This window comes from Lactuca sativa, chromosome 3, assembly GCF_002870075.4.
Source record: "Lactuca sativa cultivar Salinas chromosome 3, Lsat_Salinas_v11, whole genome shotgun sequence".
Lineage (NCBI taxonomy): Eukaryota > Viridiplantae > Streptophyta > Magnoliopsida > Asterales > Asteraceae > Lactuca > Lactuca sativa.
The window spans coordinates 257653749-257676444 of record NC_056625.2 but is presented as its reverse complement, the minus strand read 5'-3'; the positions used below and the strand labels follow the sequence as shown (position 1 = coordinate 257676444).

Below are 22696 nucleotides of genomic sequence, written 5' to 3'. Positions count from 1 at the left end.
GAGTAGAAGACCCGGGGGTTAGCCCTAGGCACAGTATGCTAATATGATGTTCAGGACGAGGTCCAATGATAGCGGGCGGGTGCCTAAGGAATGGTTTATGTGATAGTCTATACTTGTTGTCTGTGTGATACTTGTATGTGCCTGGTAGGGAGGTGAGTGTGGGCGAGGTCCCGTAACTCACCAATAGCAAAGTGTGGATGGTGTTCCACATCTCATTAGCAACAGATCAGGGGCGAGGCCCAAGATAAGGAAAGAGTGAGGGTAGGTTGGTCCCGTACCTCACTATCAACAGGAGTCTGGACGGGCTTCCATGACTCATCAGTAGCAGGACAAGGGCGGGGCCTAGAGACAGGCGAGGCCTTAGGACAAGATCTGTTAGTATGTGTTTAGCTTATGTGATGTGATATGATATGTTTATGTGCTATTATATGTTAGTGGGCAAGGCCCTGTGACAGGCAAGGCCTAAGTGAAACAGATCTGTATCCAAGCGGGGCTCGAAGCCAGGCATGGCCTGGAACGGCGGGGCCGTCGTAGCGGGCGAGGCTCGGGGTAGGGGCGAGGCCCAGGATAGCGGGCATAGCCCAGTATGTGCAGTATGTGGTTATGCATGGTATATGGTAGGGTTGGGAACTCACTAAGCTTCGTGCTTATGGTTTTCAGTTTTGGTTGCAGGTACTTCCGGTAGCAGAGGGAAGAGCTCGGGGTGATCGCATGGCACACACCATAGACTAGACAGCCTGGGAATGTTTTACTCTGATTATGTTTTGGATTGATGATTTTGCTTAAGTAATGTTTTATTAAAAGAAATTTTTTTGGTCTTGAATTTTGGGACGTTACAAGTTGGTATCAGATCCTTGGTTTGAGGGATTCGGACATGCTCTCGGGTGTGTCTGAACTCAAACTGAGGAATTGGTATAATAGTTTTAAAAATGAAAAGACAGTTTTGTAAAAAGAGAGTTTTGAGAAAGAAAACAGTTTTAGAAAAGCAAAAATAATTCAGGAAGGAAATAACTTTGAAAAGAGAAAAGGGGTGTGGTGCATGCAATCAGCCGAGCTCAAGTAAGTACCCCAAAATACCGATACAAGTTTATGTTATGAGTATCAGTTAGTAGAACAACATGCTAGATTAGGACTAAGGATCTAGGGAGGATGCCTTATGTGCCTATTATATGTGCTTTGAGTTGCATGATGGTGTTGATTAGTCAGTAGTAGGATAGCCTGTTTAGGTTATGCCTGAGTTTATGAGTTTGTGTTGCATGCTAGTTTAGATTCTTGCTATGTGGATATGATTGCTTGAGTATATTGTGGTTAGATTTTCCTCTTGTCTGGATGCTGCTTGCTTTGTGCGATATGGGATTCCGAGTGATGGGAGTTAGCTATTAGGTGGATACGTCAGGTCACATGTAATCAGGGTTGAATAATCTCAGAGTGTTGGATTTGGCCCTATTTCGTAGCTCTTGTCTGAGTCACCGTTGTAAGGATGAGTCTTTTACTCGAAGGATTATCTAATCCTCGTCACATGTGATGGTATCCAGGTAATGGCTAATTGGCATCACCAAAAGACCTTCAGCAGCTGAGGACTGGTTTGAGTTGAGTCAGAGGTTTCCCTAGGGTAAGCCTAGGACGAGGTAGTGCTGGGAGCAGTAGTAGTGGATAAGGGACCTGGTGGATTCCAAGCAATTCTTGATGAAAGTACGGATATATGTGGAAGGTAGTATGGGCTCGTACTACTGAAAGCAGAGGATCCGTACTCGATTCGGGAAAGGTCGAGACAAGACCGGGAACCTGGTAGGGTGTGTGTTTGGTCTCGCAGCAATGATAAGTATTCTGATAGAGGATGTATTATATTTTCAGCATGGTGAGGTTGTGAGAGAGACCAGCGGGCGGATCAGGCACCGGAGAGGGATCAGGCTCGGGCCCGGGAGCCGAGCAGCTCGAGGAGCGGATGAGGGAGTTGATATCAGCTGAGGTTACGCGCAGTATTCTAGACCAGACTCCTGTGATCTTTGGCACGGTCAAGGAGGGTATATTGGAGATCTTGGATGAGAGGCTGGGAGCCTTCCGTACGGAGATGATGGCTTTGATAAGAGCACGTACCCTGACATTCCGAGAGTTTAGAGCTTGCGGAGCGCCAGATTGTCATGGGGCTAGGGACCCCATCGCTAGCAGCAGATGGTTGGCTGATGTTGCCAACGCATTTCGTACGAGCCGGTGTCCCGAGGGGGACAAGGTCAGACTCGCCTCCTGTCCTCTGTAGGACAGAGCGAGAGATTGGTGGGAGGAGATTGGTCATGCTTTGGGGGATGATGCCGCGTTGGACGTGATGACTTGGAGCGATTTCTCGGCCAGGTTCAGGGCAGAGTTTTCGCCAATTATTGAGGTGCAGAAGTTGGCACGGGAGTTTCAGGATTTGACGCAGACCACTGAGACTGTGGCAGAGATCACCGCCAAGTTCAGTGAGAGGGTTCTTCTTGTACCTTAGTATGTCGCGGATGAGGAGATGAAGAAGGCCCAATACCATGAGATGTTGAGGGACGACATCAGGGAGTTCGTGAGCAGATCCAGCTGTAAGACGCTGGAAGATATGATCTCTCAGGCCAGAGAGAGGGAAATTGATTTGGAGCAGATCATGAAGAGGAAGCCGAATGAGGTTCAGGTAGTCGCGGGTTCGGGCAAAAGGCCCAAGGGATCGGATTCGAGATCAAGGGATTATCAGGACCGCAGCCAGTACGGGAAGTGTGTCATGGGGCACGGGGGCGTGTGCAGGAGTGGTAGCGGTGGTGAGTCTGGCTGCTTCAAGTGCGTTCGGACTGGTCATTTCAGCAGGGATTGTATTGTTGCCACCACACAGGGATCAAACTCGATATGTTTTCACTACAATCAGCGGGGCCACAAGAAGGCCCAGTGCCCCAGTTTGTTTTCAGCAAGACGGGTGATGGCACCTGCCCCTGCAACTTTGAGGATCACAGACGGCCGTCAGGGCCGTGCAGAGGCGCCTGCGGTAGGAGGCAGGGCTTTTCAGATGGCTACCTTGGAGACGCGAGCAGCGCCGGACGTTGCAGGTATGCGATTTCTGTTTTCTGTTCTTTTATTTGTGCATGATTATATTGTTATGCTTCTGCATCAATTTTGGTATGAGTATAGTATTATGGTGTGGCTTGCTTGTGATTATGTTATATGCCATCTGCATACCTTGGATATTTGAATGGTAGTTAGGGGGGATGTGCCCTATTGGAGAAGGTTGCATTGGATGCAGTAACTGTAGCATGCTTGGGAGGGACTTGGTACGTCTTGCTAGTTCGGAGTGGTGTAGTTTTAGAGATGGATTGGTTAGATCTCTAGCTATGGTAAGCTTGGTTTCCTCAGCAGATTGATTATGGAATGGTAGCAAGGATTGGGATTTCCTTTTGAGTATTGAGCAGCTAGGGGTAAGCAGGATCGAAGTGGGGGGAATCCTCTGAGTGTGCAAAGGCAGGAGCACGCAGACCCAGAATGAGTGCGCGACCTCCGAGGAGGAAAAGGAGTAGTTCAGCGTTTGATGGATTGAGGAGTTCAGGGTTGGGAGTTTGAGAAACTCCTCATCAGCTAGTGCGTGTGATGGTAATGGGTAGTACGTGGTGGAAAGTGTTGTAAGACTACGGGGCAGCCGTAGCATTCACTAGCAGTCGGTGGTGGAAAGTGTTGTAAGACTACGGGGTAGCCGTAGCATTCATTAGCAGTCAGTGATGAAAGGTGATGTAAGACTGCGGGTAAGCCGTAGCATTCCATGGTAGCTTCGTTAGCGGAGTTGGGGCGAGGCCCTTATCTCCTAGTGATCAGATAGGGATCAGGAATGGGTAGTGGATGAGAATGATAGGGAGTTTGTCGGTATAGCCCTAGAGAGGTGAGACCTTCGGAGAGGCCGCTCCAGGATATAGTTGGGTGAGACCCGTGGGCGAGGCCCGAGCGAGAGAGGTCAGACAAGTGGGACTAGAAGGATAGAGGTGGGTGGGACCCGTGGGCGAGGCCCATGAGTTTTAGCAGCACAGGTGGGACCTGATAAGGACCTTAGTGGCAAGATAGGGGATCAGGGATCCCAGGATTGTAGTGCATGAATGGCATAATAGATTGAGCAGCTATAGGTGGTCGAAGTTTCTTCGAAAGTCGCTCGGAGCGACAAGTAGTTGTGTTGGGACCAGCGATCGGTGGGAGCCGGTAATCCAGATACTGATAGATTGGTAAGGACCAGGGTGATCTCCGTTCATCCGGGAAGGCAGTTAAAGAATTGCAGAAATTCTCAGTCAGTAGCAGTGCGGGTAAGCAGTCTATGGTGGAATTTAGTGAGTTGATCGTAGGGTGCTCGACACCAAATTATAGTAGAAAGAAATGCCCAGTGGATACTGGCGATAATGACCCGTATAGGAGGTAGCGGGAGTAATGGATTTGGTGAAGATAGGATCTTCACCGTAATGGAGGAAATAGTTGGTTATGGAGCATTGCCTTAGGAAGGCAAGGAAATTGCGCAAGGAAAGAAGGGGTGAACCCCTCTGAGTTCAGTGTAGTACTTGGAGAGTACCAGAAGGATTGTCGGTTGGGCAAGTTGAGTTTCCAGAATGTTCAGGGTCAGGGTTGACCTGAGGTTATTAGCCGCAAGGATTATGTTAGTCAGAATGACCGGGCGGAAGACCAGCGAAGGTAGGCAGCTGGTGTTGGAATAATTGGTGGGGTATTGGAGGCAGATCGCAGGTGGAGGGCCATAGCAAACTTCGAGGACGAAGTTTAGTTTAAGTGGGGAAGAGTTGTAACACCCGAAGTCAGAAAGGCCAAGAAAGGAAAGGAAGCCCTAATTTTAAGGGACGACTCGGCGAGTCCAAGGAGGTACTCGGCGAGTCCGAGCGGGATCCGGGTCGAAGAGTAAGTGACCGACTCGGCGAGTCTGGTCTGTATGAGGAAAACCCTAAATTCGGGACTTGGAGCCTATTTAAGCGCCTCATTCTCTTCCCTAGGGTTCCTTTACTGCCTGTCTAACCCAGAACACCAAACCCTAGCCACTATATCCATTGTTGAGCCAATTATTGCCTTGAAGAGTGCATTAAAGCTTGGAGAAGGAAGAAGGATCTTGGAGGTGCAAGAAGGGGCTATAGATCTGGGATTGGGAAGATATTTCTGAACATTTGGAGGTAATAAACTAGTTCTTGGACTGCTTTACACCTAGATCTATGTGTGAGTTTTGGGGCTTTTTAGCCATGATTAGTATCCATTTGAGTTAGAAGCCAGATCTGAAGTTGCTACTTCGGATCTAAACATATTTTGGCCTTGTGAAGTATAAAGTATCTGCCCTTGAGTTGATTATGGAGCCTATTTGCCTTAAACCCTAGTTTATGGTGTATTTGGCCTAGATCTCCTTCTATACACGTAAATTTTGCAACTTTACGTGAGGAATAGGCTTGGGAAGGGTAGATCTACAGTTTAAAGTCCATGCATGACTCAAAAGTCCTCTGAATGTATGAGGATTTGAATGGACTCGGCGAGTCCTTTGAGTGGGCTCGGCGAGTAGCATGAAGATTAGGAGGAACTCGACGAGTGGGATGAACAACTCGTCGAGTCAGATGAAGTTGGGCAGGAACTCGACGAGTTGGAAAAACAACTCGGCGAGTCTATTGAAAGTTGTCTTGGACTTGGCGAGTCTGTTCTTGGACTCGGCGAGTCAAGTCACGAAACCCCAAACCCTTCGAGTTGAGACTCGAATCGATGAGTCGAGTGGAACTCGGTGAGTTGGATAGGTCAGGACTCGGGAATCGGTAGACTCGGCGAGTCGAGTCGCGAATGGAAGGACTCTAAACATATGAAATCGGCGAGTCAGTAGGGTGACTCGGTGAGTAGGGTTGACCTAGAAGGTTGACCTTGACCAGGACCTTGACTTTGACCATAGTTGACTTGGTTGTCTTTCGGGGGTCAGTTAGACTCAGTGTTGCATTGATATTGGTAGCTCGGGGAGCTAGTGGAGCAGGAGTTCAGAGAGTTGTTGGGCAGTAGCTAGTGGGATCATCAGCAAGTTCAGCCAGTGCAGGTGAGTTTCCTTTTTGTGTGAATGGGTCTACGGCCACAATGCCGGCCAATGTAGTATGAGAAGAAGACCCGGGGGTTAGCTTTAGGCATAGTATGCTAGTATGATATTCAGGACGAGGTCCAATGATAGCGGGCGGGTGCCCAAGGAATGGTTTATGTGATAGTCTATACCTCTTGTCTGTGTGATACTTGTATGTGCCTGGTAGGGAGGTGAGTGTGGGCGAGGTCCCGTAACTCACCAATAGCAGAGCGTGGATGGTGTTCCACATCTCATTAGTAATAGATTAGGGGCAAGGCCCAAGATAAGGAAGGAGTGAGGGTGGGCTGGGCCCGTACCTCACTATCAGCAGGAGTATGGACGGGGTTCCATGACTCATCAGTAGCAGGACAAGGGCGGGGCCCAGAGATAGGCGAGGCCTTAGGACAAGATCCGTTAGTATGTGTTTAGCTTATGTGATGTGATGTGATATGTTTGTGTGTTATTATATGTTAGTGAGCGAGGCCCTGTGACAGGTGAGGCCAAAGTGAAACAGATCTGTATCCGAGCGGGGCTCGAAGCCAGGCGGGGCCTGCAACGGCGGGGCCGTTGTAGCGGGCAAGGCCCGGGGTAGGGGCGAGGCCCAGGATAGCGGGCGTGGCCCAGTATGTGCAGTATGTGGCTATGCATGGTATGTGGTAGGGTGGGGAACTCACTAAGCTTCGTGCTTACGGTTTTTAGTTATGGTTTTAGGTACTTCCGGTAGTGGAGGGAAGAGCTCGGGGTGATCGCATGGCACATACTAGAGACTAGACAGCCTGGGAATGTTTTACTCTGATTATGTTTTGGATTGATGATTTTGCTTAAGTAATGTTTTATTAAAAGAAATTTTTTAGTCTTGAATTTTGGGACGTTACAGTTGGCTCAGGAGTTCTTGGAGCTGAAGCAGGATTCAGAGTCGGTGATGGAGATCACCAGGATGTTCACTGAGAGGGCAATGTTTTGCCCAGAGTTTGCCTCGGAGCAGGCTCAGATGTCCCGATATCTGAGTATGCTCAAGAGGGACATGAGGTAGTTTGTGTCCACGCAGAGGTGTGATATTTTTTTAGAGTTGCGGGAGGCCGCCAGGCGGTGGGAGTTAGAGATGGAGTGGCAGTTACGAGAGTAGAGGCAGGCCCTGGTGCAGTCGCAGCCGGTGCCAAAACGGTCCAAAACCGTTGACTCTAGGGTTGGAGGTCAGAGCAACCGCACTTGTGAGAAGTGTGGGAAGGGTCATGTCGGAGTTTTTTGGTCCGGTGGTGCGTGTCTTAAGTATGGGAAAGAGGGGCATTATGGGAGGGATTGTCGTCAGTCAGTCCCGACTCAGGATATAAGGATCTGTTATCATTGTCATCAGGTTCGACACTTGAGGGTCAACTGTTCATAGCTTGCTGCAAGACCGGTGCAGGCTCCAACACCGGCCACTTTGAGGATTACGGGAGGAGGTTAGGGTGGAGCAGAGCCTCCGAGGGCTCAGGGACGCACTTTCTAGCTTACAGCAGAAGAGGTCTGGGCAGAGCCGGATGCAGATGCGGGTATGTTTCCTTTTTGATATCTTGTTATCTTGTTGATTATGTGGTATTGTAAATATGTTCTCCTTTTTCGCATGATTCATGGTATGATTGAGGATCTTAGTAGTTATGGGTTGTATTAGGTTAGCATCCAAGAGGATAGGTGATCGGAAGATAAGGTATATGATCTCATTGCTTGGAATAGCAACTACGTTGCGAGAAGTGTTCAGTTGAGATTCGAATTTCCTTGGAGTTCGGGATGTTCGATGTCGGGAGAGTGACATGTGGAGGTTGCTCACTCCGGAGGGATTTAGTCCCGAGAGAAGAAGGGGAAACCTATTCAAGTAAGGTCGATCGATTGATGCCAGTTTGTCAGCAGAAGTTAGTAGTTGGTACACTAAGTGGGTAGAATTGGAAATTCTCCGACGCAACAGCAAGTATCCAAGGTTGGTTAGCTCCCTAGATTATCAGTGTTGTTAGCCGAGAGTGTGGCATGATTGGAGCAAGTGGTAGAAAAGTGGGGCTGGGAACAGACCAGGGTTTCAGGTAATGTAGTCAGTCAATCTAAGGCCTGGGTTTAGGCCACGGAAAGGATTCTGGGATCGGAAGTGGGAGTCGGAAACCCCTAGAGGGCTAGAACAGACTGCATGAGAGAGATTCTTGGGAAGAATGGTTCAGGGCGACGTACATCGGTTTTGAGCGGTCAGGATAGGCTGAAGGCCGGGAGGTGTACCAGTCAGGCCGAATCCTCGAGGAACGGTCCAGACAGGCTGAACGCCCAGGAGGGCGGTCCAGACATGCTGAAGGTTCTGAGAGTGGTCCAGATAGGCTGAAAGCCTGGAAAGGCGGTCCAGTTATGCTGAAGACTCCGTATGTGTTAGCGGATCGGTATGAGGAGAATGAGTGTATATGTCCCCATGAAATAGTAATCGATATGGTCTAGCCCCAAGTATTGATCATGATGATGGAGTTGGCTGGAGGCCATGCATGGGCCTAGTTAGTTATGTGATCGGATTCGAAGTATATGGGAGTTCGAGAATAGCAGTTGCTCTACATGGATAGTGTAGAGCGGAGTTTAGCTCAGTGGCACTTATAGGTGCGGTAAGGGTTGTTGAGTAGACTTCCTGGAAAGGAGAGATATGTAGCTCCGGAAGGAGTGTGGGTCCTATGAAAGGAAGGCAGCAGAGTAAATGGATGATCGAAAGTGCTTCAGTTATTGGTAGTAAGCACTGGGATTGTACCAGATATATGGAAGCACATATGGGTTGGATGTCCGTTGAGGTTGTGGCAATGTTGGTTGATGCGCAGGCATGTTTTCAGTCTCCTTGGAAGAGGAGGAGGATGGTGGTTCCAGATTGGAGATGGGGACAGAGAAAGGTGAAACGGCAGGTTAACAGACTCGAGAGTAGTCTGGACCGGTGTTGGGACTGTATAAGGATATTACAGTCGGAGGTCAAGGACCTAGAGATCGTGATAAGGAGGCATGAGTGGGTTGCACTCCATGGTGTCGAACCGAAGGGTTCGAGAGTGACACAAGGACAAGGTCCTTAGTTCTGAGTATGGTTGTAGGCTTGAGTTATGTATGTGAAGGTATTCCATCATGAGGATGACCGGAACCTATGATTGATTGGACCTGGTGTGTTTGGTATTCCAGCCCAAGGTTGATTGGGCCTGGTATGAGTGGTTACGCGATATGTTTGGTTGATGGGTTATGGGAGATGAGGGATGAAGTATCCTGTCAGCGTGTAAGGGATAGAACCAGAAGGCGGAACAGGATTCGTTCCAGGTTGCATGTTATCAGGGTTATTGCCAATTTTGGGTGAAGGAAGATGGATTAGTGTCTTGGAAGAGCTCAGTGGGCGTTGTGGTATCTAGCGTTCGTAGGGCGCGAAGGTGTGTTCTTGATTTGAAGGGATGGTATTATCGGGTGATACGTGGTTAATATGTAGTGCTATTGAGTTGAAAGGCCAATGGTCGGCTTGGAGTAATGGCAAGGATGCCACGTGAGAATAAGCCATTTTAAGAGAGATGCTGAAGTAGGGTTTGTAAGAGCATGAGTTGATTGAGAAATCGGGGTCTGCAGTGCAAGGGGCTTGTTCTGAAACGTATACTGCAGTAGGCTTCGAGGACGAAGCCTAATTTAAGTGGGGGAGAGTTGTACCACCCCAAATTCCAGAGGTACTATTGAAAGACTTAAACTGTAAATTAAGGAAAGAGACTCGACGAGCAAGCATGCTTACTCGCCGAGTCGGAGCAGTATTTGTCACGGGTTTAAGTGGCCAACTCGCTTATTCGGCGGCTTGGACTCGACGAGTTGGTGCTGAAGAGAGAAAACCCTAATACCGAAGGTTGCACCTTATTTAAAGGACTTTATGTCCATCTCCCAGCCTCCTAATCCCCCTAAGAGTTCCAGAAACCCTAATCTTCGTGTGAGACTTCATTATTGAGGAGATTGGAGCTTGGAAGAGGAATTTGGTGGAAAGAGCTTGAGGAATTACAGGCTTGCTACAAAGGAGTGGTGTAGATCCGGGATCTACTTCAGTTGGAGCATATATTGGAGGTAATAATCCGTTGCTTGGGCTCTTTTGTATCTAAATCTATTATCATTTGAGATTTGGGGCATTTTTGGTATGATTAAGAGCTATTTCGAGTTAGAGGCTTAGATCTGAGGTTGCTACTTCAGATCTAGGCTTGTGATGGTACAAAATGTCATAAAGCTTCTGTCTAAGAGTTATTGGTGAAACCCCTTTGTCTAAAACCCAAGCCCTAGTGTGTTTTGGTCTTATATCTCCTTGGTTTCACGTAAAGTTTGCAACTTTATGTGAGGTTTAAGCTGTAGAAGGGTGGATCTGTGGTTTGGAGCCCCTGCATGACTCGAAAAGCCACTGTATGGATTAAGAACTGGAGAGACTCGGCGAGTCACACGGGTGTACTCGACGAGTTATATGAACATGTGCATGGACTCGACAAGTTGGAAAGAACAACTCGGCAAGTCTGATGAAGATTGCCTTGGACTCGGCCACTCTGTTCTTGGACTTGGCGAGTCTGGTCGCAGAGCCCAATCTCTTTTGGGTTAAATCTTTGGATTAGTGAGTTGGTTGGCGACTCGGTGAGTTGGACAGGAGGGAATTTCGCGATCGTTGAACTCGAAGAGTCTTGGGGCGACTCGGCGAGTTGAGTCGTGTTATGGGAATTTCTGAGTATAAGAACTCGACCAGTCGACAGGTTGACTCGGCGAGTAGAAGTCAACCAGAAAGGTTGACTTTGTCTAAGGACTTTGACTTTGACAAAGAGTTGACCAGTTTGACTTCCAAGGGTACTTTGGTAATATGGGTATTTATGGAATTGGTTCTTTGGTAGTGTTCTATGGTGAAGATCGTGTTGGTGGTCGGAGCAGCTTGGTCTTATCTTTGCAGTCGGCAATTGCAGGTGAGTTATCCTCACTATATCAACAGGGTCTACGGCACCAAGGCCGGCCCTTTATCGAATGGAAATCCGGGTATTGTTTGTTATGTTATTACTTTGCTAGATCTGCATCCCGGTATTTAGGGTAATGCTTTGTTAGTGACCTGGTTAAGGTCGGTACCCGGTATTTAGGGTAATGCTATGTTAGTAACCTGGTTAAGGTCAGTACCCGGTATATAGGGTAATGTTATGCTAGTGACCGGTTAGGTCGGAATCCTAGTTAGGATGTTGATGTGCTATGTGATATGTTAGACTGTTTGTCTGGTTAAGGATTTGTTATGTGATTAATTGTTTAATGTGCACATGGTTGTTTGACGGGGTTGGGTTGAGGCGGGTCCTGCTTTGTGTTGTAGGCCAACATACCCAGGGCGGACCGGATATTCCGAAGGCCCATCAAGCGGTCCGGATAGGCTGAAGGCCCCAAGAGGGCGGACCAGATGTGCCGAGGCTCAGAGAGTGGACCAGGTGGATTGAAGGCCCAGTGCGGGCGGACCAATCACACTGTAGACTCGATGTAAATGGCTAGACTCGGAGGGTGGACCACGTGGACTGAAGGCCCGGTGCGGGCGGACCAATCACATAGTAGACCGGATGTGGATGGTTGTTCTGTATTGTGATATGATATGAGTATGGTTATATGTGGTTGGTATTTTGGGGGTAACTTACTAAGCTTTCGGGCTTACAGTTCGGTGTTTTGTTTTAGGTACTTTAGGAGATCGTGGCAAGGCGAAGGCGTGATCGTACCACTCCTCATGTTTTATGATTTATGTGATATGGTTCTGGGGAATACTCTGATGTATCAACTATTTTGGAAAAAAAATGTATGAACTTAATTTTTGAATGAATTAAAATGTTTTAATTTGGCTCGAATTTTATGGGTGTTACACAGAGCTTTTCCAGGAACGAGCAGCAGACTTCGAGGATGAAGTCTAAAATAAGTGGGAGATATTTGTAGCACCTGGTTCCTGGTATGTATTTTATTTAAGTATTTTGCATTTTTGGATTGGGACTCGGCGAGTTGAAGGCCCAACTCGTCAAGTAGAAGCAGATTTGATACGGAATTTAAATGTCAGACTCGCCGAGTCGGCTTCCAGACTCGACGAGTAGACGCTGACTGTACAAAACCCTAATCTAAGGGTTTACACCTTATTTAAGCATCCCATTCAGCCACCCTTCGTCCCTATTTCTTCCAGAAACCCCCCATAGCAAACCCTAACTGAGTGTGGAGATCTAAAGGCATTTGTGGTGATTTTTGGTGGTTTTGATCACAAGGAAGAAGGAAGGGCCTAAAGGAATCAAGAGAAGACCAAGGGAGTTCAATTTTATGCATCATTTGCAGTTCCCAGAAGGTATAAAGTCGATACCTTGCTTGTTCATTTGCTAGATCCCTTTTTGGGGAGATTTAGGGCTTTTATAAGCCATTCTTAGTAATCAACCATGATTGCAAGCATGGTTGGGGGTTGAGGCTTTGGATATAGGTCCATGGAGGAGTTACAAGGCAGAAAAGGGTTGCTTTTGCACCCATGGAAGCCCCCATGCAACTTAAGAGCCTGTTTTAGAGCCTTTTGGGCTCAAAGTCCCATGCATGCACGTAAAGTTCGTTATTTTACGTGCTAGATCGAGTTTAAGGACCTAGATCTATCATTTGGACAAGAGTTGTACACCAGAAATCGAAGAAATAGACTTGGACTGTGTCGACTCGGCGAGTCGTTCTTGGGACTCGACGAGTCCGAGGTTAGACTCCCTTTTTCTTTTATGGTTCAAGAGACCCAATTGAGTGTTAAAAAGGTTTTAGAGGGTCCAAGGGAGTGACCCAAGTGTATTGGGAAAAGCCATAGTCTTGGAGTTCATAGGACTCGGCGAGTGCATGAGCCTACTCGGTGAGTCCAAGGCAATCTCCCAACTCTTGAAGATGAACTCGACGAGTTATTCATACAACTCAGCGAGTCGAGGACAAGACTTGTTCATAGGATAAAGATGAACTCGACGAGTTGTTCATACAACTCGGCGAGTCGGATGAAGGTTCTTTCAGGGTTGTTTTAGAAGGAGAACTCGTCGAGTCGTTGCTAAACTCGACGAGTAGAGACGTGGATGAGGTTAGTTAAAGGGATAGGGACTCAACGAGTTGGCGGCCCAACTCAGCGAGTCAGGTCAACTGGAAGTTGACTTTGACTTTAACTTTGACTTGGACTTGGTTAGGGGTAAAATGGTCATTTTACCCTAAGAATAGATATCAGACTCTTATTAAGTGTTTTGCGGGGATTATAGCCGGAAGATTTCCGGAGCAACAACACATAGAGATTTCCCGTGCAGATTATCAGTAGCTACTCGTTCGAGGTGAGTTACCTTCTAGTAGGGATGGGTCTAAGGCCACAATGCCAACCCACCAACAAGTATATTTAGTAGATAATTGTCTATGTGATAATTATCTTGGCTTGGTTATGTAATTTGGTCATGTGATATGCTTGCGTAGTATGAACGTTGTGTTAGTAGTAGCGACAGGGAATAGTCTTTCCCTGGCATAGGTCGTTAGGACCAATAGGTAGGTCAGTACCTCAATATGCCTGACTATATGTTTATATCTTGCTATTGTATGCTAGTGGTAGGGTGAAATAGTCCTCAGTTACCAGTTGAAAGATACCGATGGTAGTTACCGGTTGAAAGATACCGATGGCGGATACCGGGTGAAAGATACCGATGGCGGATACCGGTTGATAGATACCGATGATAGTTACCGGTTGAAAGATACTGATGGTAGTTACTGGTTGAAAGATACCGATGATATTATTTGGTATGTAGTATGATGGGGGAACTCACTAAGCTTTGTGCTTACAGTTTTAGTTTTGGTTTTAGGTACCTCTTCGTTCAAGGGGAGGAGTTGGCGGTGTAGCAGCGCATCACACACACACATGATTTCCGCATGGAGTTTCTGGGAATGTACTCTGAATTTCATTACTTTTGGTATTGTGATTTGAGACATGACGTCAAGGTTTTTATAACTTGATGTAACCTCAACAATGTTTTGGTGCACTATTTTATGGAGTACTTAATTTTAAAATGAAATTTTTGGCCTTGAAAATTGGGATGTTACACATGCTCTTCATGGCTTTCAATGTTCTAGGGCATCAGGTTATCTTGTGAATTCACTTATGCTTGGTTAGGGTTTAGACCTTGTTGGTTCCAAAATTTCCCAATTGTGTCATATGTTGATCGAGATTTTAGAGAAGGGGAGAGGATAGTTGGATTTCTTAGGGTTGTTTTCACTTAGGATTGACTTTGAATACGATTATGAAGCCCTTTATTTATAGGTGGAATAATTAGGGTGTTGGGGGTGGGGGGTAGGAGGAGGGTGTTGGAAACTAGGTGGAATAATTAGTTTCTATCAAGTTCAACATCCAAGGCTTCTAACCAACAGTATCAGGTGTTGTCCTTCCTTCTAGAGGTTGAGAGTTCAAGTCTCATTGGAGATATAAGTGACATTAGGAGTAGTTTAGGAATAGGATAAATTTGTCATTCTAAAAAAAATCAAGTTGAAAATCCTCTTCTGGCATATCAGAATAAAGAGCTTTGATGTGAAGTCTATTACTTGCTACAGTTGTGTTGAGAAAATTATACATGTTTTTTTATGAACTTCATTGGCTAAGTTGTGGGTTCGAATTGTTTTTTAGTGGAGGTTTGAGCTTCGTGCTCCCCAAAAAATATGAGAATTCCGAAACCCCTACAAAAAGTAAAATGCGAACTCATCACGAACGCAATAGTGATTAATAGAAAGCATTTGATGCAGTGATGATGTCTATGTTTTTGATTTTGTGGAGGTTTCAGAAGTGTCTTATATCTAGCAACTATTTCTAGAAAACCTTATATTTGTGATGATGCTGTTGATATTACATTTTTATGGATTTTTAATTAATGTATAAAAGCAAAAATGAATTGAATTACTTGGCTTTAAAACCTAGTTTAATTTCTACTCTTTGATAACAGTATTTTATTTTCAGCTCCTTGCCAATATACTTCCACGTCTTCAAAAAATCTTTTAATTACATTTTCAAGTAAAAGTAGGACAAAATGTTAGATTTGATTCGTTGTTTTTAATTTTAACCCTCATCTAAATTTCGATTCTTTTTTAATTCTCTAACGTTTTCCTACTTATTTAATAAAAAAAGTTCAAAAAGAATAAAAATAAAAATAATAGTAATAGACAGATTTTACTTTTATAAAACGGAAACATAAAGTAGAGGACCTTTTTTTCACTCCAAGCACATTAAGAAATCCTCATTGACTAGTAAACCTTCTCCCGATGAATGCCACGTCATCGAGAACAAGAATCGTAGCCGTAAAACATTTCCAGTACGGCGGGAAAGAATTAAACCGGTGGGACCCACCTGGAGTCGTTAAATAGGGAGCCCATCTTCATAGACTCCAGATACACCACAACTCTCCTTCTCACTACCCCATCAAAATCTGCCTGAAACAAAAGTACTACTTTCTTTGCACGAGGTACAAGTCTCTGGTGTCATAGCTTTCATTGTCGGTTGAAGGTAAGAATTCATAACTTCTCTCTGCTGATTTTGTATTTTGTTTTACACTTTTAGAAACTTATAGGTGTTGGGTTTTCGAGTATTTGATGTTCATGGATTATTTTAATCAATGGTTGAGTTCTAAACATACTAAGAGGTGTTTGGAAGAGGTTAAAAAAATGAACAAATCGATTATACACTTGTCTAAGTTAAATTGAGCTTTTTTAAATAACTTAGTGTATGTATATGGAAGAAAAATCAAAAAAGCTCTCAAATACTATCTTTTTATAAATTTAGAAAAGCTCTCAACTTTATGACTTTGCTGATTTGGCTGGGTCAGGGTTAAAGGGGTCTCAAAAGTCTGTGAATAATAATATTTGATATATATAACTAATAAGTTAGTTAAAATGTATAAATTAATTGAGTTTTTATTTTTTTAATTATGAATATGTGTTTGCAAAAATCTTAAAAAGTAAAAGTTCAATAATCTTGTTGAAATCTTAATTATTTATAAAGTTAGGCTTACCTAAGTATTTTTTAATTATTAAAACATGACAACTTAAAGCTACATTAATGTACATGTAACCTACCAAACATAACCTAAAATCAATCATGAAAAGTTTGTAATTATAATCTAAATAACATTTTCATATATATTTCAAATATGAGGTGAAAATTGAAACTTATTTAAGAAAGAGAAGTTTGAAAATTGTTAAAAAGACTATTGTAAATTGTAATAGCCTTTTCATCGCCAAACTCTTCATATACATTTTTTTACATTAATGAATAAAAAGAAGTACTAAGAAACTAATCCGACAACGTATTAAGTCACCCTGACATTAGTTGAAACAAGAATTATATATATTTATCATTTATATTTTTTATTTTCACTACTAGTTGTGTCATTCATGTGATTAAAAAAATCTAAAATTTTAAATTTTTTTAATTTATAAGAAAAAAGAGAAAAATATTTAACTATTAAAAATGAAATTCTTATTTCTCTTTTAAATTTAAACAAATAATTTAAATAATTAATTAATTTAACAATTAAAATAATTATATTCAATTTAGAAATTAAAAAAATTATAAGAAGATAGGAAACTGAAATACCAATGTATTTTTAAGACTATTTGTTTAGCTAATTAATTAAAGTAATATTGTATTCACCATTTATATAATAAATAATAACAATATAAATAAGATTAATAGTAGTATTTATAATAATAGCATAGATAAAATAAATTACTTCCAGTTAAGCTTTATTTAAATTGTTATAACTTTATGCAATTTAACAAAAAAAAAAACAAATATTCTTATTACGTATATACCTAACAGAATCGAACATAAAAGATACTAGAGAACAAACTTTGAAAATTTAAATTTCCTTACTTGCCAATTCCGTAACAAATTCCGTCTTAACATAGAAAAGGAACGGGTAGAAAATTTAATGGTAAAGAGTGGTTAGTATTTAGTAAAGGTATAATATTAGCACGCGAATTATAAAGGCGATCGTTTTCATTGAATATCACATGATTTTAGAGTACACACTTTGAAAATTCAAAAAGTAATATAATTAGGTTTTGACCTTCTTTCTAAATGTTCACATTTTCACTTAGAATCACATATTATGTGACTTGAACCGGTGACGAAGTTATCACGAAAAAGATCTTCATAATTTAAATCTAGCTGAATAGTAGGAAAATAGCTTATTCCTATACCGAAGTCTTATCATACATAATAATTTATATTTTAGAAAGTTTGTACAATGCATCTAATGGTGTAAATGAACCGAACTATTCGGGATCGATTTGTTAAAAGCTTGACTCGAGATCGAGTTAAATGAGCCCGAGTCGAGCTCGAGCCTAAATATGAAGCTTGTTTATTAAACGAGTTCGAGCGGAGTTTCAATTAGTGGGCTCGAGATCCCACTAAATTGTTCACGAGCCAAGCTCAAACTTCATTTTAAGGCTCGAATAAAGCTCGAGTTTCTTCAAATTAAACGAATCGAGCTCGCTCGAGTTTGGTCAAGTTGGGTTTGGCTCCTTTACACGCCTAATCATAAATGATTTTATGGAAGAGAGGCATAATCTTATATGATTATATTGTTTTATACTTATTCATAAATGATTATACAAAAAGTAATCATATATGATTATGGTGGTTGGTGCCGACGAGATGGTGGTGGCAAGGGTGACGGTGGCAAAGTTGACAGTGGTCGGTGGGTGGTGGTGGCGGTGAGGAATGTGGTGGTGGAAAAGGAAAAGGGCAACAATGTATAATCATTTATGATTATAACTCTTTGGTCGAGCCGGTACGTTGAAGCTGTAGAGCAACAAATGAGATATATGTGGCTGAGGTTGCATCTTAAGTTTTTTTTTAGAATCTTAATTAAACCTATATATATATATATATATATATATATATATATATATATATATATATATATATATATATATATATATATATATATATATATATATATATATATATATAATTTACTAGTGGTCTGGAAACAAAAAAAAATACACCGGCCAACTAAAAGAGTAGAGAAGGAGCAGGAAGTAGGAACTGAAGGTTCCTAAAACACAAAACAAACCACACACAGGGTTCTGGTATTTCTACAGTTTGGTCTTAAATAATACATAAATGTAAAATTATTATAAAAAAAACTAAGGTCTTTATTATATATGAATTTTGATAAAGAATAAATAAATGTAAGGTTTAGTATAAAAAACTTAAGCTATTTTTTATATATAATACATTTTTTCCGGATGCAACCTTCATTGCACTTTAAATTCTTGTAAATTAGTCTTTTCCAAAATAATCACTATTTCATCAACAAGTAATATTACAATAATTCATATTAATATTTTTAGGAGTTATTATCTCAAAAATATAAACTATTTGGTTCAATGCAACTATTTTTTTTTCTAGTTTTTGTTACTTATCAATTCCTCAACTAATTTCGATTAATTAGTAACAAGTAATTAAAATATCTTATTGTACTAGGTGTGAGACCCATGTATTACATAGGTTTAATTAAAAAAATATATGAAATTTTAACAATTTGAAAAGTTTGAATTTATAAGAAAAATGAAAAAAAAATTGAATTTTTCAAATTATTGAAACTTTAATATATTAAATACATTACATATATAAACATTTCTAATAAATATTTTACATATATATTACCTTAGACATTAGATGTGGAATTTTAATTTAATAAAATGAAAAATACAATAAAATGACAAGTGGAAAATAGAAAATTTAAAATTTTTAGAAAATGTTAAGTGTCCAAATGAAATAGAAGAGGACATGTGGCAAAAAAAAAAAAAAAAAAAAAAAAAAAAAAAAAAAAAAAAAAAAAAAACTTTTATTTATTATAGTAGATTTACTAAAGTAGATAATATATTAATTGTCATTATTACTTACCCATCATTTTGACAAAAATTACAGGTTATGGCAAAGGAAAACTTGAAAGTGCTAAACGCACTTGACGTAGCCAAGACCCAATGGTACCATTTCACCGCCATTGTAATCGCCGGCATGGGCTTCTTCACCGACGCATACGATCTCTTCTGCATCTCCCTCGTCACCAAATTACTCGGCCGGATTTACTACCATAACGCCGGCGACAAAAACCCTGGCTCCCTACCACCTAACGTCTCAGCCGCAGTCAACGGTGTTGCCTTCTGTGGGACTCTCGCCGGCCAACTCTTTTTCGGTTGGCTAGGTGACAAAATGGGCAGGAAAAAAGTTTACGGAATGACCCTCATGCTTATGGTCATCTGCTCCATAGCCTCCGGTCTCTCCTTCAGCGACGAACCCACGGCGGTGATGGCTACCCTCTGTTTCTTCCGGTTTTGGCTAGGGTTTGGGATTGGTGGCGACTACCCACTCTCCGCCACTATCATGTCAGAATATGCAAATAAGAAAACTCGTGGGGCGTTTATTGCCGCCGTGTTTGCCATGCAAGGGTTTGGAATTTTGACCGGAGGGATGGTGGCGTGTATTATCTCTGCCGCCTTCAAGTCGAGTTTTCCGGCGCCGGCATACGAGGATGACCCCTTACGATCGACTGTACCACAAGCCGATTACGTATGGCGGATAATTCTAATGTTCGGGTCAATTCCGGCTTTGATGACTTATTACTGGCGGATGAAGATGCCAGAAACCGCCCGATACACCGCCCTTGTCGCGAAAAACGCGAAACAAGCGGCGGCTGACATGTCAAAAGTGTTGCAAGTAGATCTCGAGGCAGAGCCCGAGAAACTACAAGAGAAAAGCCCGAATAGCTTCGGGCTTTTCTCGAAACAGTTCGCTAAACGACACGGGCTCCACTTACTCGGAACCACCACCACATGGTTCTTACTTGATATCGCGTTTTATAGCCAAAACCTATTTCAAAAAGACATTTTCACCGCGATCGGGTGGATCCCGGCTGCGAAAACCATGAACGCGATCCAAGAGGTTTTTAAAATCTCACGGGCCCAAACGCTAATCGCGCTGTGTAGCACGGTCCCCGGGTATTGGTTCACGGTTGCATTTATTGATCGAATCGGGCGTTTCAAGATCCAATTGATGGGGTTCTTCTTCATGACCGTGTTTATGTTCGCCCTCGCGATTCCCTATCATCATTGGACACAAAAAGAGAACCGAATAGGGTTTGTTGTGATGTATGCATTGACATTTTTTTTTGCAAATTTCGGGCCGAATGCCACCACATTTGTGGTCCCGGCCGAGATATTCCCGGCCCGGCTTCGGTCAACGTGCCACGGGATATCTGCGGCGTCGGGAAAGGCGGGGGCGATAATTGGGGCATTCGGGTTCTTGTATGCAGCTCAAAGTCAAGATAAAACGAAGACCGATAAAGGGTATCCGCCCGGGATTGGGGTTAAGAACTCCCTTATTGTGCTCGGGGTGGTGAATTGTCTTGGGATGTTGTTTACGTTTTTGGTACCGGAGTCGAATGGGAAATCTTTGGAGGAAATGTCTAGGGAAAACGAGGGTGAGGATGAAGAGGGGATGGAGATGGAATCCGAGAGGACTCATGAAAATAGAAGCGTACCAATTTAGACCATCGGTTATAAATACTTAAGAGTTAGGTTATAAATATTTATAGTTTTTATTAAGTTAAACGTATAAAAAGAAGACTTATTATGGAGTCCACGGGATCTAGAGGATGGTTTATATGTAACTAATGTTCACGAGTAATTAAGATTACACTTTTATTATATGTAAATTAATGATGAGCATTTTGTAATAGTAACTAAGGGCATGTTTGGTATAAAAAAATGGTATAGAGAAATAGGAAAAGAGAAATGGAAATCATTTAATTTCCGTTGTTTGTTTGAGCTTTTTGATGACGAAAAAAAAAACCAATTTCATTTCCATTATTTTAATTCTGAATAATAAAGAAATGATGGGAAAATAAAAATTATCATATGCTGAGAAATGAAAAATACAAAAAAGAAAAAAAAAAAAAGTGGAGACTTGAAAAAAAAACGAGTTGCTCCACTCGACTTATACCCAATGTTTTAAAAACCAGTTTTTTAATTGAATCGATATAGTGACCGGTTCCGGTTCAACCGCTGGATCAACCGGTTTCTATAGTTTTTATGTTTTTTCCTATTTTCATACACATATATACATATATAAATCATGAATTTAATGTTTACAAATTCAAACATTAAAAATATACATAAAAAAAGTTATAGATGAATCCAAATACATTAAAATAACACATAACACGATAAGTTATAGTGTTTTACATCAATCCATATATATCAAAAAGTAAATAAAGTATAATATCATAACGAAATATACTTTTAAATGAATAAAAACACATCCAAAAATTTTATGACATTTATCATATGTTTTTATTTAGAGAAAATTAAATATATATGAAAAAAATTACCAAAGTTTATTATGTAAATTGTTCTTTTTCATGTGTTTTATTCAATCGGTTTATTTTAACCCTGTTTTTTCTAAAAACCGGCCGGTTCAATCCGGTTCAAAACTCAATGTAAAACCAGTGATAGTTGAACCGTTTCCTCCACCGGCTCCCGGTCCAACCGGTTCAATCGGTCGGTTCAAACCAGTTTTTAAAACGTTAATCATACCTCTCATACTTAACGTTCTCAATTCAAGGCTCTCGTATGAATTTCTCTTGCAATGACAAGTTTATATGTAACTTTAAAAATATGTCATTTATAAGATAAGTTTATATATAACTATAAAAGTTTGTCATTTATACTACAAAGTGTGATGATTATAAAAAATAATTGATAAAATGAAATTTTATAATAAGAAATGCATAATGTGATAAATTAATAAGTAAATCATAATGATAATAACGTCCTGGCAAAATCCTTCACGTCGTGATTTTTGTTAAAGTATGTTGCTTCAGCTGTTCAACTTACATAACTTAAATATTTGTTCTCGACCATGTCATGACCCAAGCTTGTCATGCCGTGAGCCTAGTAAAATGCATTTTTCTTGCATTTTTAAGACGTAAAACAACAATATTTATAATACTCTTTCTCTAATACTCCTTTTTTAACTTAAAACACATGATTCTCTTACCATAACTCCACATAAACATACATCTATACACATATACATAATATAAGATAAGTCTTTAGAAAAACAAGCATAACAAGTTATCCCTCCCTTCAAGAGAATTTGGCCCTGAAATCTCCGATCTCACTCAAAAAAGATGAGGGTATCAATTCTTAAATTCCAACTCTGGTTCCCATGTTACGTTGGATCCTTTATGATGACGCCATTGTACTTTTACCAATAGAATTTTCTTGTTGTGCAACTTCTTTATCTTACGATCAAGAATATTTTTCTGGTTGTTCTTGATATCTTAACTTTTTGTCCACTTCAATATCAGATATTGGTACTTCTTATGTTTTGTCAAATAAAGCTTTTCTCAAATAAGATACATGAAAAACATTGTGTATACCTTAAAGTTCACTTGGTAGGTCTAGGCGATAAGCAACTTTCACAATTCTTTGTAGGATTTGAAAGGGTCTCATATATCGTGGACTCAACTTCCCTCTCTTAGCAAAACGGATTACACCCTTCCAAGGCAATACTTTCAACATTACCATATCGCTAACATTGAACTCTAA

General features: G+C 41.8%; 1 protein-coding gene across 1 annotated transcript; it reads left to right on the top strand.

Annotated features, from left to right (window-relative positions):
- Positions 1-15457: 15457 nt before the first annotated feature.
- LOC111917841 (low affinity inorganic phosphate transporter 1) lies at positions 15458-20799 on the top strand. The gene is made up of 2 exons (XM_023913478.3): positions 15458-15578; positions 19014-20799. Exon 2 carries the CDS (start codon positions 19017-19019, stop codon positions 20631-20633), a length of 1617 nt encoding a protein of 538 aa, XP_023769246.1. The 5' UTR covers positions 15458-15578; positions 19014-19016; the 3' UTR covers positions 20634-20799.
- Positions 20800-22696: the final 1897 nt, after the last annotated feature.

What these genes read in the sequence shown, in the direction of transcription:
- LOC111917841 (XM_023913478.3), top strand. Translation starts at nt 19,017, where the DNA reads ATGGCAAAGGAAAACTTGAAAGTGCTAAACGCACTTGACGTAGCCAAG.